The 14,024-nt window shown below is 50.1% G+C and overlaps 1 protein-coding gene and 1 long non-coding RNA gene across 5 annotated transcripts in view; one reads left to right on the top strand and one right to left on the bottom strand.

The window, feature by feature from the left end:
- LOC144935545 (uncharacterized) overlaps window positions 1-14,024 on the bottom strand; it is a 71,519-nt gene that overhangs the window by 2,414 nt on the left and 55,081 nt on the right. The gene's annotated exons all lie outside the window — the stretch shown is intronic.
- LOC144935357 (uncharacterized) lies at window positions 250-3,990 on the top strand. The gene is made up of 3 exons (XM_078861917.1): window positions 250-255; window positions 2,608-3,657; window positions 3,775-3,990. Exons 1-3 carry the CDS (start codon window positions 250-252, stop codon window positions 3,988-3,990), a joined length of 1,272 nt encoding a protein of 423 aa, XP_078718043.1.

Here is a 14,024-nt window from a genome sequence, read left to right as displayed (position 1 = left end):
CTGAAGTCGCCCATCTTTCTAGAGAGCGTAATGTAGACACACGTGCAGTGCAGGCCTACACACTCGTCACACACACACACGTGTCAGCAAAGCACCGCTGTGTAGGCTATGAGTGGACATTCACGACCAAACATCAGTCGCGTTAGGCAGTGCGACTGAACTTGATGAGCGGAGTACACTTGATGTGCACTCCGCACAGGTCCATAGGCGTGCGTATGTTGAGTTTTCATTTACGAGTTGGTGATACTGATGACGGTACAGCCCCTATTGACATCGCATAGCTGTGAGTACACTCTACACACAAACAGAAACAGTCCTGGAACAAATTCATGAATTGGGATCACACAACATCAACCCCCCGCCCCCCGCCCCCCCCAAATCTCCCGTGTTGCAAACATTTGGCAAGACCCTCCTGTAAATTAGTATTGGGACTCAACGAGGCTTTCCTCGGCAAAACAAGCATACTAACAATAGTCGGTATACTACGAATACAAAGATGCCCCGTATAGTCTCAACAGACTTTTTGTGGCAAGTGCTCTCAGCGAGTAGCAGCACCTATGAAGGCCGGAACGGCACACGAGGGGGTGGGGTGAGCCAGAAGCACTCTCGGCCGCCTTTGTGTCGCCCAACGCCGATGTTCACACACCGCTCCAGGTACTCGTTTGAGCCTGAGTCGACCTAGAGAAGTCCCACGACCAGTTCAGATAATGGTCACTGGGTGTTGGTGATGGCCACGAGCGGGAATCGAATTCGGTTCGCCAGGTTCTGACCCGCCCCTATCGGAGACATCTGTGAAAAAGAGCTTTCTAGCTCATCGGATTCCTCCAATACAATCGATTCTGATTCTGGTTCGTAGCGCAACGCGCAAACCACTGCACCACCGCTTCCTCGTACAAAGCATACGCAGGCAGAGATGCATGCGTACACACATTCACTGCATGTGCGTCGTCGTAAACAAGAGCTGGGGGTTCTGTGGAAACCAAACCGGAGGGCACGTGTCCGGGCAACAGTATGCACACCTTCAACAATTGCAGAGTTTAGTTGCAGCAACGGAATAAGTTAGTAGCTGTGCACCGTCAGAAAATGAACGTTTATTAAAGATTCACAAATCAAGATATTCACGAAGACGCACGCACACCGTGCCTACAGACTCGCAGATAGGCCTACGCTGCAAAGCGTGCACATGCGTGGACTTGGCGAGGAATAACAAATGTGGCACACACACGCACGCGACACGCACACAGAGACACACAACACGCACACACAGACACACAACACACACAGATAGACACACCACACACAGAGACACACAACACGCACACACAGACACACATACAACACGCACACAGAGACACACAACACACACACAGATTCACACACGACACGCACACAGAGACACACAGATACACACAACACGCACACAGACACACACAACACGCACACAGAGACACACAACACGCACATACAGAGACACACAACACACACAGATAGACACAACACACACAGAGACACACACCACACACACACAGAGACACAACACACACAGAGACACACAACACGTAGATACACACAACACACACACAGAGACACAACACGCACACAGAGACACACAACACGCACACAGAGACACACAACACACACACAAAGACACACAACACGCACACAGAGACACACAACACACACACAGAGACACACAACACACACAGAGACACACACCACACACACAGAGACACACAACACGCACACAGAGACACACAACACGCACACAGAGACGCACACAACACACACACAGAGACACACAACACACACACAGAGACACACACACACAGAGACACACAACACACACAGAGACACGACACGCAGACAGAGACACACACAACACACACACAGACCCACACAACACGCACACACAGAGACACACACAGCACACACAGACACACAACACACAAAGACACACAACGCACACACAGAGACACACAACACACACAGAGACACACACAAAACACACACAGAGACACACAACACAGACACACAAAACACACACACAGAGACACACACACAGAGACACACAACACACACACAGAGACACAACACACACAGAGAGACACACAACACGCACACAGAGACACACAACACACACACAGAGACACACAATACATACACAAAGACACAACACACACAGAGACACACAACACACACAGAGACACACACTACATACACAGAGACACACAATACATACACAGAGACACACAACACACACACAAAGACACACAATACATACACAGAGACACACACACACAGAGACACACAACACACACACAGACACGACACGCAGACAGAGACACACAGAACACACACACAGACACACAAAACACGCACACACAGAGACACACAACACGCACACAGTCACACAATACGCACACAGAGACACACAACACACACACAGAGACACACAACACACACAGACACAGAGACACACACACAGAGACACACAACACACACACAGAGACACACAACACGCAGAGACACACAACACGCACACAGAGACACACAACACGCACACAGAGACACACAACACACACACAGAGACACACAACACGCACATAGAGACACACAACACACACACAGAGACACACCACACACAGAGAGACACACACACACAGACACACAATACACACAGAGAGAAACACAAAACACACACAGAGACACACAACACACACACAGAGACACACAACACACACACAGAGACACACAACACACACACAGAGACACACAACACACAGACACACAACACACACAGAGACACACAACACGCACACAGAGACACACAACACGCACACAGAGACATACAACACACACACAGAGACATACAACACACACACAGAGACACAACACGCGCACAGAGACACACAACACACAACACACACACAGAAACACACAACACACACACAGAGACACACAAAACACACACAGAGACACACAACACAGACACACAGACACACAACACACACACAGAGACATACAGCATGCACACAGAGACACACACAACACACACAGAGACACACAACACACACAGAGACACACAACACGCACACAGAGACACACAACACACAGAGACACACAACTCGCACACAGAGACACACAACACACACACAGAGACACAACACGTACACAGAGACACACAACACACAGACACACTCACGCAACACGCACACACATGGACCCACACACACAACACAGAGACACACACACAGAGACAACACAAAGACACTCACCACGCACACAGAGACACACACACACAACACAAAGACCCACACACACAACACTCACACAGAAACACACAACACAGAGACACACGCACACAGACACTCACAACACACACACAGAGACACACAACACACAACACAGAGACACACACAAAGACACTCACCACGCACACAGAGACACACACACACACAACACAGAGACACACACACAACACAGAGACACACACACACAACACGCACACACAGAGACACACACAACACAAAGACACACACAACACAGAGACACACACAACACAGAGACACACACACAACACAGAGACACACACACACAACACGCACACACAGAGACACACACAACACAGAGACACACACAACACAGAGACACACACACACCACAGAGACACACACACAGAGACACACAACACAGACACACACACAACACGCACACACAGACACACACACACACACACAACACAGAGACACACACAACACACACACACAGACACACTCACGACACGCGCACTCCGCGACTGTAACACGTCCTCCCCGCGTGCTGCGGGCCGATGTCTCCATCCCACAGCGGCGTCGGCACGCGCGCCGCGTCTCCGTCCCGTGTCGTCTCGCTGCTCACCTTCCCGTGTCGTCTCGCTGCTCACCTTCTCGTGGCGGGCGTCTTCCGTGGGGCGGCGACAGCGGGAGCGGGTTTTTACTTTCGGTTATCTAGCTTTATGACGACTAATGCACTCATACAGCTAGATAACCAAAGATAAAATCCAGTTCCGTGCGCGGCTTGTGCGCGCGGGCGGGCGGGCTTGTCGCTGGAGTCTTCTCGACGTCGATGGTTACAAAATCCACGCGCCGTTCCCCCACTTCTTCTCCTTCCTGTCCACCTCCCCACACCCACCCAGCCCACACCCCTAGGGTCGCAGGGCCACGACGGATCGATGCGAGAAGCCCCCCCATCGCAAGTCGGCCTCGTTGTGCGGTGCGCGCCAAGCGAATTACCATTCGCGCGCGCTCGCACGCGCAACTGTTCAGTCCGACTCGGTGTCTCTTCAGTTCGTCACCGCGACTTGCCGACAATGAGCAACTTGTTGTTGTTGTTGTTGTCGCTGTTGTTGTTTTCCCGTTGTATATTTAAACGACAACAAAAAAAACACGCCTCTTTCACGCTTGGTACAAGTCTCACAGAGATTTTCGCGTGCGTAATAGAAGCGAGTGTGTGTGTGTGCGTGTGTGTCGCTCGCTGTACCGGCTATCCGCCTAGCTTTCTAACTATCGATCATCTAGCTGGCTGTGTGCATCACACACGCACACACGCACGCACGTGTATGCGTAAACACACGCACACAATCTACATGCAGCGCACGTGGGACACGTGTGAAGTGTTGAGTCTGGGTGCGAGACTAAGAGCAAGGTCGGCTCCCCCCCCCCCAGGTGCTTTCGCTTCCGAGAACTGTCAACGATCGAAGCGGACGGACTTCTGCTGCTGCCGCCGCCGCCGCTTCTTATCATTATTATTTGCGATGCGAGTTCGCGCCTGTTGCCAGCCAGCGTGCCCGTGGACAGGGGATTACCCCGAGAGGCTCCCACCCCACCCCCTCGAGCCTTGAATGGCTTTGCCCTTTCGAACTTGATGTCTTGAGAAAAGATCGCCAGTCACGACTTCTTTTTTTTGCCAATGCCGTTCGGTTCTACCCCCCCCTCCGCCTCCTCCATTCTCCTCGCGAGGAGAATTAAATCTGCATTCCTCCACCTACCCGCTACTGCTTTCTCCTGTGTGTGTGTGTTTTTGTGACTGTGTGACTGTGTGACTGTGTGTGTTAGTCTCCCCTAGGTCGACTCAGCCTTAAACGAGTTGATATTTGCCGGTGGGTGTTACTATCGGCACTGGGAAGACAAAGGCGGCCGGACGTGGTTGTTGGCTACCCACCCCCCTCGTGTGCCGTGCCGGCCTTTAAAGGTGCTCGCTAACAGCACTTGCCCCAACGGTCTGTTAAGACTACACGGGGGATCTTTGTCTTATTACCTCGTGCCATCGTAACGGAGTGTGCAAGACTTTCACCCGCAGAGCTCTTCACAACTCAGGCAGCTCTGTCAGAAAACTAAACACTCAACACATTCGTCAATAGCACTGTCCTGGAACGGGAACACATGCGGATAAAATATAGATGCGTCTAAATATATAATAGGCGACGTTTCGTCCACGTGCTACGATGAAAGGCCATTGCCCGAAACGTCGCCTTTTATACATGTTATTATTATCGCAAGGCCACCGTGTTATTCACTAATGATTTGCGTGTCTTTGCTAACCACAGTCACATTTGCCCCTGACAATTAATTACAACAATAACAAAACTGCGGCCTGCTCACAAGCCGGGCAAATTGCGACGGACTGCTCTGTGAATGATGACGCAATGCAACTGTAATTCGTAATTTGACTTTACAGGAACGCGTTACTCCGTCACGTAATGTAATCACACGGCACGTTAGGGGACTCCGTGGGAGAGAAAAAAAACACAATCCCGTGCCAAAGAAAATGCATCTCTTGCCAAAACAGCGTACAGTAGAGTACAGCCATCGGTACGTTACTATATATATAGTCACACACACACTCCGGCTTCAAGAGATAACACAAACTCAACGCATTCGCAAATAACGCAGTTGCATTTTAGGCGTTTTCAGCAACTGCCCTTCCTCGTGGCCATTGTCCGAATGGTCGCCAGTTATTTACATAGACTGTGTATTCATAGCAGGCCCAGTGTCGTTATTCACACGGGGCGCGTTGGGTTGTTGTCTATTTTTGTCTGTGCACCATGACGAGACGCAGCAGCAACAGCGGCAGCAGCGGCATCGTCAAACAAAACCCTATTTTAAGAACTCACGTCAACGTTGCACTCTTCAACGCGGGTGGTATCATGTAGCATGTGAATGAATGGTGTTGCATCATCATCATCACCATCACGGCACCTTGTTGCCAGTATCAAAGCATACAAAATAAAAAATACTTTGACTCTTTCTGGCAATCGCAGCATGTCTGTCTGCATGTTCCCCACGAGTCCGTGTGGTTCACGCAGACCTGATGCCTTGCAAACAGGTATCCATTTTGGTCTTTGTGCATCTTAGCACTTCGCGTTTCATTGCCAGAAAGGCTAAACACCGATTGTTATTTTTCATATAATTATGATCGTCGCTGGCCATGATCAGTCCACTGCTGAATGAAGGCCTCCCCCCAAGCCAGCAACACCTGCACGCGAGCTGATGTCACCATCGCTGATCGCGGTGATGCGCCGATAAGCGCAATGCCCTATCAACAAGCCCGGATCAGTTTGACTCCCAGCCAGGGTTATTAACATCAGTGGCCAATTATATCTGAACCAGTCCTGCCCCCCCTCTCCACCTTAGTCATACCCGCCCTGACCAGAATGGTGAAGTATGGTCTAACAACCGCCATGACTAACGCTGTGTCGGGAGGCCCTCATCCAGCAGTGCAGTGACCATGGCTGATGATCATGGTGTCCGTACGATACAGCCTACATCTCGATGTATCTGTATTATATAGATATCCTGTATAGTTCATCCCTGATTCAATACATCGCTACTCTACTCTATAACCCTACACATCTGAGCTCTTATGCATTGAATGAACTGAAATATGTAGCGCATACAGCCTTTGTGTGTAGCATATAAGCAATGTGTGTGTGTGTATCATTTATACTACGGGAAAAAAACTACATGTGCAGCTCACAGCTCCGGTCAGCATGGCCATGCACGTATAGAAGCCAATGTATATTTACCCCAAATAGCCTACGTATTTTTAGCACACGCATGCACCACGTATAGCATTAGTGATAGTTATATCACTAGTATGCCAAAGTAGATGTTAATCCCTTATGTTTTTAGTAGGCGTATGTATAATGTAGTTTCGCCACCATTTTTTATACTGTAAAGAAAATATTCTCTAGAATCAAGGCCGTACTTATAATATATATTGGGGGGGGACACCCCCCCCCCCAATATTCAAATATGCTCAAAATGTCTCCACCAATATATTGCTATAAAATAGATTTCTGTTTATATGATTGCGGTTATGGTTGTACTTTATTAATGCCTAATCTCTGCCATTACGTACAATGAAACAAGTAAAGGTAAACAAGAAACAACAGAGCAATGTAATAGAATACACTAATAGACATCATTGTAAACATCAATAAAAAGTCCATCCCATGTGGTAGTGATTTTTTAATATTTTAGGCAGGAAATGGCAGGAAATTAGTTTTCCAATTTAGATTTATTTTTTCTAGGGGGGGGGACCCCCAGACCCCCTGGAAGATTTGGTCCCCCCCAATGTTGACTCCATGGCTACGGCCTTGTCTAGAATAGTCGACGTGGTCTACACGTCTGGAGTGTGCGTATGCTCTATTTAATCAAAAAAGGCAAAGATCCCCATATAAACTTAATCTTTTGGGGCAAGTGCTGTTAGGAGCGCCTCTGAAGACCGGCATGTGGGGCACACGAGGGGGTGGGTGGCCAGTTCCACGCCCGGCCGCCTTTGTCTCCCCTGTGGCGATGTTTACACGCCGCCACAAGGTACTCATTTGAGGCTGAGTCGATCTAGTGGAGGCCCAAAGAGCGGTTACAATATTCGCCACTGTCATTGGTCGTGAGCGGGAATCGAAGTTGGGGTCGTCAGGTCCGTGGTGCATTGCGCGAACGACCATCCCACCACTCCCCATACACAAACTGGCAAAGGGCAAAGACACGTGGAACACACAAACACACACACAGAGAGAGACTGGTACATAGACAACAAGCCAACGAGACGTGAATAGACGCAGGAATACAAACATAGCACGCGGATACACACACAGCACACGCACAACACTAAACACCGAGGCAACACGTAAGACACACACAGATACGAAGACAAATAGTACACACACAAACAAAGAAATATCCCCCCCCCCCCCCGTATAGCCTTAACAGACTGTAGGGGCAAGTGCTGTTAGCGAGCACCTATATTAGCTGGCCACACACATTACACACTGAGACACACATGGCACAAACGCACAGGCACAGACAACACAAATGTAGTTTATATTAACATATATATGTAGGCTGCATGCGTGTGTGTGTGTGCGTGCAGTAGTGGGGGGCGGTGGTGCAGCGGTTCGCGCGCTGCGTTACGAACCTGGCCATCCGGGTTCGATTCCCACTCACGGCCACCAACACTAATGCTTATTTGAACCGGTCCTGGGCCTTCCCAAGGTCGACTCAACCTCAAATGAATACCTGGTGCGGTGTGTACACATCGCCACTAGGGAGACAAAGGCGGCCGGGCGTGATGTTGGCCACACACCCCCCCTCGTGTACCGTGCCGGGCCTTTATAGGTACTCGCTAACAGCACTTGCCCTTACAGGCTATACGGGGGATCTTTGTCTTTTTTGTGCAGTATCCATAGTCTGCACATGAGCAGTCTGTATGGGCAGTCTGTGCAATTGTGTGTCGCGCGATCGGCGGTACGAAGGCCTATTGGGCTGTTTGGCATTGAGCCTTCTCAGGGGGTCCCATGGCTTCGTACAAGGAGGGTAAAGGTCTACAGCGGCCACGCGGCGCCTGTGGTGCAGTCATTATGTCGTCACGAGGGACTCCGGCCGGCTAACCGGCCAGCAAGCCAGAAAGCCAGCCGTACCTCGAGCCAATAGGATAGCCAGCCGGCTAGGCAGCAACGCCAGAGAGATAGCCAGCCAGGCAGTCAGCTAGCCATATTGAAAGACGTAGTTTGCCAGTCAGCCAAATAGCCAACCAGATAGTCAAACAGCTCGTCAGCTTATTATCTAGATGTGAAGCTTTCCTGACTGCAAGGATTCATCCTCTTTGTTTTTTTTCGGTAAAGTCACGTAGGTGAAACAATCGATGAATTAAAATAAATGAAAACAAATAAATTAAATCACTAGTCAGATGACCAGCAAGCCAGCGATGCAGCTGGCAAGACATCGAACCAGTTAGCCAGCCATCTAGAAGCTCGTCAACTAGTAGCCAGCCGGCCCACTAACCATCTAAACAAGCAGCCACACAGTTAGCAAGGCAGAACGCCAGCTAGCCAGCTTGACATCGAGTCAGTCAAGCCCGTGAGGCGTACAGACAGCTGGGCCACAAGTCATCTCGCGAGCTAGCCCATCTAACCAGCCAACAACCAGCCAGCCCCTCCAAGCAGACGCCTATTGTGCAGAGCCAAGCACTGGCGAAGGATATGTACAACCTGATACGCGTGCTGACACTTGTAATTGCACGAGTGCGTGTGTCTCTCTGTATGTGTCTGTGGGGGGGGGGGGGGGAGCTGCTGCACAGAGGGAGTTGTGGTGGAGCGTTTAGTGCACTGCTCTACAAACCCGACGGCTCGAGTTCGATTCCAGCTCACGGTCAAGCACAGTGGCGCATAATTTTGACCGGTGCTGAGCACCCCCCTCGGTCGACTCAGCTTTAAATTTGTCCTGGAACTTAATAATGAAATCCGCGAGTAGGGGGGTGAAATCATCGCTCCATGATTTATGGACGTTGAATTTCTTTCGCATCGTACGTAACCAACCGTACCAATCGCTCACCCACCCGTGTGTGTATGTACGTTGAACTTCTTTCGCACCGTACGTAGCCATGCGTGCTCATGGGAGGTGGTCCAGTAATGTGCTGCCCACAACAAGCCAGGTGGTTACAGGCGACGTGCGACGCTGCGTTGCAAGTCACTATTGTACCGTACTCCTATGCTCCCGCGTTTGTGCTACTCGCCTTCACGAAACCCGCACTGGCCAGCGTGGTGAAGTATGGTTAAATAACCCGCCACGACCCGCACGGCATGGGAAGGCCCATGAAATACTTCCACGCAAAGCACACTGCTTAAAATATTAACATTCATATAACTTCATAATTATTTGTATTATTTAGAAAGCAAATTAAGTGCTCGTATATGTTATAATACTTCCGATCATGTTTAAAATTCACGAGTTACCCGTCTCTGCGACAATCATTATTAACATCGTCGTCGTCTGCCACGTTCAGTCCACTGCTGGCTAAAGGACTCCCCGAGCCATAGCCGTCACATCTCACGATCCCCGTGGTCGCGTGGAACTGATTTCATCGCTCCGTCTCCCCGGTGGGCGTCCCTCGGCTGCCACTACGTTCATTATTATTCGGTCACCACGTGTTAAGAATAATAACGGAGTAGTAGCGAATCGCCATCTAAACTAAACAAAATTAACTCTGTTTGTTTGTTCATTTTACCAGGCAAGGCCCAATAAGCTGGAAAGCTCTTTTTTCAGAAGTGACCTGGACACAAATGATCGCTTAACGAAGTGGCTTACCACTTAGAGATTTACAGCAGCCACATACTCTAAACGAGTGCTGATTCTGGATGTGGAGGGGAAACCCGAAGGAGCCGGGGGAAAATCCACACGACCACAGGGAGAGGAACACCTTAAACTCCAATATAGAGGCACCGTCAGGGTCGGGATTGAACACACGACCTCCTGTATACCAGGCGAGGCAGATAACATCTCTCCACCGTGGCACCCACTCTACTAGCATACATGATGATATTGACCTAGTTATAAACAACATTATAGGTATTTTGCATTACTAAGGCACGGTATAGCAAGATACGATAACAATAATACCACATCAATCAGGCTACAATGATAATTATTGTTGGTTATCTGCAAGACCATTTAAACTCCAGAAAGCTATTGACACGTGGTTTCGACATCGCACGTGAGTTGACGATACTGTGTCAGAAGTGGTGCACAGGCACCAATATCAACAACAACAAAAACGCAACGTTTGAAGGAAAAAACAAACACATTTGGGACAGTGGCCCTTCCTAACAGCACACGTGCTGCCGACGAACGCGTTGAGTTTTTCTAAATTACACGAGCACTCGTTACATCTCCACAGGGCATTGATGTCGAAATTTTTTTTAATTTAACTTTTGTTTCAGGACGTGTGATCATTCAGAACAAAACCGACAGTAAATATAGGCACATTGCTTTGACGGAATATTTCAGCAACCCAAAGCCAATAGATGCCCATTAATGATTGCTTTTTACATCTGCAAATGATGCACACGGGCCCAATGTTTGTTTGCCATGGCCATGGCCAACATCAGTGGCGAGTGATATCTAAACTTGGCCTGGGCCTCCCATAGGTCGACTCAGCCCCTAAACAGCATCGCCTGGGAGGCAAATACAATCGGGCGTGGTGATGGTCACACTACCCGCTTGTGCATCGCCTTAATTGGTGCTCACAAACAGCACTTTCCGCAACAGTCTGTTGAGGCTTTATGGGGGATCGTTTTCTTTGTGAGCGGTCGTGTAGTTGTTGGCGCGCCTCGCGACGAACCCCAGCGATCCGAGTTCGCTGCCCGTGCACGACCAATAAGGTGCCGAATATCTGAACCGGTCCTGGGCCTCCCCTAGGTTGGCTCAGCCTCAAATGAGTACATGGTGGGTAAACATCATCAAAGGGTGCCGGGCGTGGTGCTGGCCACCCACCCCTTCGTGTGCCGCGCCAGGCCTTCATAGGCGCTCGCTAACTGTGTTCGAACACGCGCCGTGCATTTTACAATGTTGTTTTGAACTTACTGCAGGAATGAAATAAATACGGACATTGCGTACGCCGCAAGGGGACGAACAGGCCAATGGGAGACGTGCTTCTAATTGATTTATTTCACGCCACCGTACGTGCTTAACGACGCGTCGAGGTCGCGTGACCGAGAATTCGTTACGGTGAACGCAGAGGCGCAGCCCCTGCAATTGCCTGCTCACACCACCGCTGGCGGAAGGCGGCCCCTGCAAGGAAGGCGGAGGCTCCAGAGAGCCGCGCTGACCAAACGTCTTGAGGGAGATGGGAGCACTCACATATGTCGCCCAATGCCAGATTAAGTTAGTGCGGGGCCTGTAGCATATGTTATAAAGGGCCCTAAATTAAAAAAAACATCAATATTAAAACACACATTTTTTACTTGCATAGTAAAGTAATTGTATGTTTCATTTGCTACACAGCCAGATAATGCGACAAATCGCTAACCTTAAACACCCAGTCGTTCGTAAAAGGTGAAGGTGGTATAGTACTATAGTGATAGAGCAAGTGCAGAATCACTGAACCGGAATTGATAGCTTGAAAGCATTTAGCGCGGGACCATTTAACGTGCGGGACCCGTAGCTACTACACATGTAGCTACTACACATGTAGCTACTACACATGTAGCTACTACACATGTAGCTACTACACATGTAGCTACTACACATGTAGCTACTACACATGTAGCTACTACACATGTAGCTACTACACATGTAGCTACTACACATGTAGCTACTACACATGTAGCTACTTCTGCTACTGGGAGAATCCGCCCCTACGACGCGCGACCTCGGACCGTGGTGTGGTTGCCCTTTACCGCCCCCCCCCCCCCCCCCCCCGTTGTGTTCGCTGTCTCGCCGGGAGGTGGCATCGAACAGGCGACCTCTGGATTGTAAGTCCAGTTGTGCTGCTCACCATTACCCTCCACCGGCACCTGGTGTAGGCTACGTAACGTTAACAGGCATTGGTAATTGCACCACCCCTGATCGCAAACTGCACACACGCACACACCGTGGCAAATGAAACCCGCAACATCAGAATCTGTATTCATGCCGGAGGAATCCAATGAGCAATGAAGCTCTTTTTATATGTTCAAATGAATCTCTCTCACCCCCCCTCCCCCGTCCCGTCCCCAACTCGCCTGTTAAAACTTAAATAACCACACACACGGTACTATCGGTGGGGGAGGGGGGAAGCAGTTAATTTTGAAAGCATAACATTGGTCTTACAAATGGCTTGAGCCAGAGGCAAGAGGAGACAATTGGGTACCCGCGTGCTACTGGGGCGAGTGGTGTCGGTGAGCGACTACATCCTCATCAAATGTGGGGCGCGGCTCGTGCAGCGGTTATAGCGTGCTTCCCTACGAACCCGGCGGACCCAGGTTCGACTCCCGCTCACGACCACCACCAGTGACCATTTATCCTGAACCGGTCCTGGGCCTCCCCTAAGTCGACTCCAACCTCAAATTGAGTGCAGTGTCTCAACATTACCACTCGGGAGACAAAGACGGCCGGGGCGTGGTGCTGCCCCCCCTCCCACCCCCTCGTGTGCGTGCCACAGTGCCGGCCTTCATAGGTCGCTACTCGCGAACAACACTTGCCCCAAACAGTCTTGGTCGAGGCTATACGGGGTCGGGGAGGGCATTTGTCTTTGTGTTACAATAAAAGGCCGGCGCTGAGCACACGCTGATGGGAAACCACTCCCAGTCACTCGTCTCCGTCTCAGCGTTGGCCGACGTTGTGCACAGCACGTTTTAGGCTAAGTCGACCTTAGCGTAATACACAAGACGCCGGGGCTGGATGTAGCCAAAACTACGCCCGGCCGCCTTTGTATTCCCAGCGCTGATGTCTCGGAGATAAAATACATCAGGTGCATACTTAAGGCAGGGTCGAGCGAGAGAGAGGAAGGCCCAGCCTGTAGGTTCGGAAAACACTTCTTTTTTTTAACGAAGACAAATATCCCACGTTTGCGTTTCGGCCAGGGCTATTCACCTAGCCCTCAACAATCTGTCACCGAACCACATTAACCACCGTGGTGAAGTATGGTCAATGAAGCCCCCGTGACGTGACACGCTGTGGTGGGGAGGCCTCCATGCAGCAGTGGGTTGACCGAGGGGCCGTTTTAAT

This window comes from Lampetra fluviatilis, chromosome 13, assembly GCF_964198595.1.
Source record: "Lampetra fluviatilis chromosome 13, kcLamFluv1.1, whole genome shotgun sequence".
Classification (NCBI taxonomy): Eukaryota; Metazoa; Chordata; class Hyperoartia; order Petromyzontiformes; family Petromyzontidae; genus Lampetra; species Lampetra fluviatilis.
The sequence above is the reverse complement of the archived record's forward strand: the minus strand, read 5'-3'. Positions and strand labels throughout refer to the sequence as shown.

Bases quoted from the DNA above. Each gene is read 5' to 3' on its own strand.
- LOC144935357 (XM_078861917.1), top strand. The intron at 3,658-3,774 runs ACCACAGAGACA...ACACAGACACAC, and splicing joins CAACACAGAGACACACACAC to TCACGACACGCGCACTCCGC.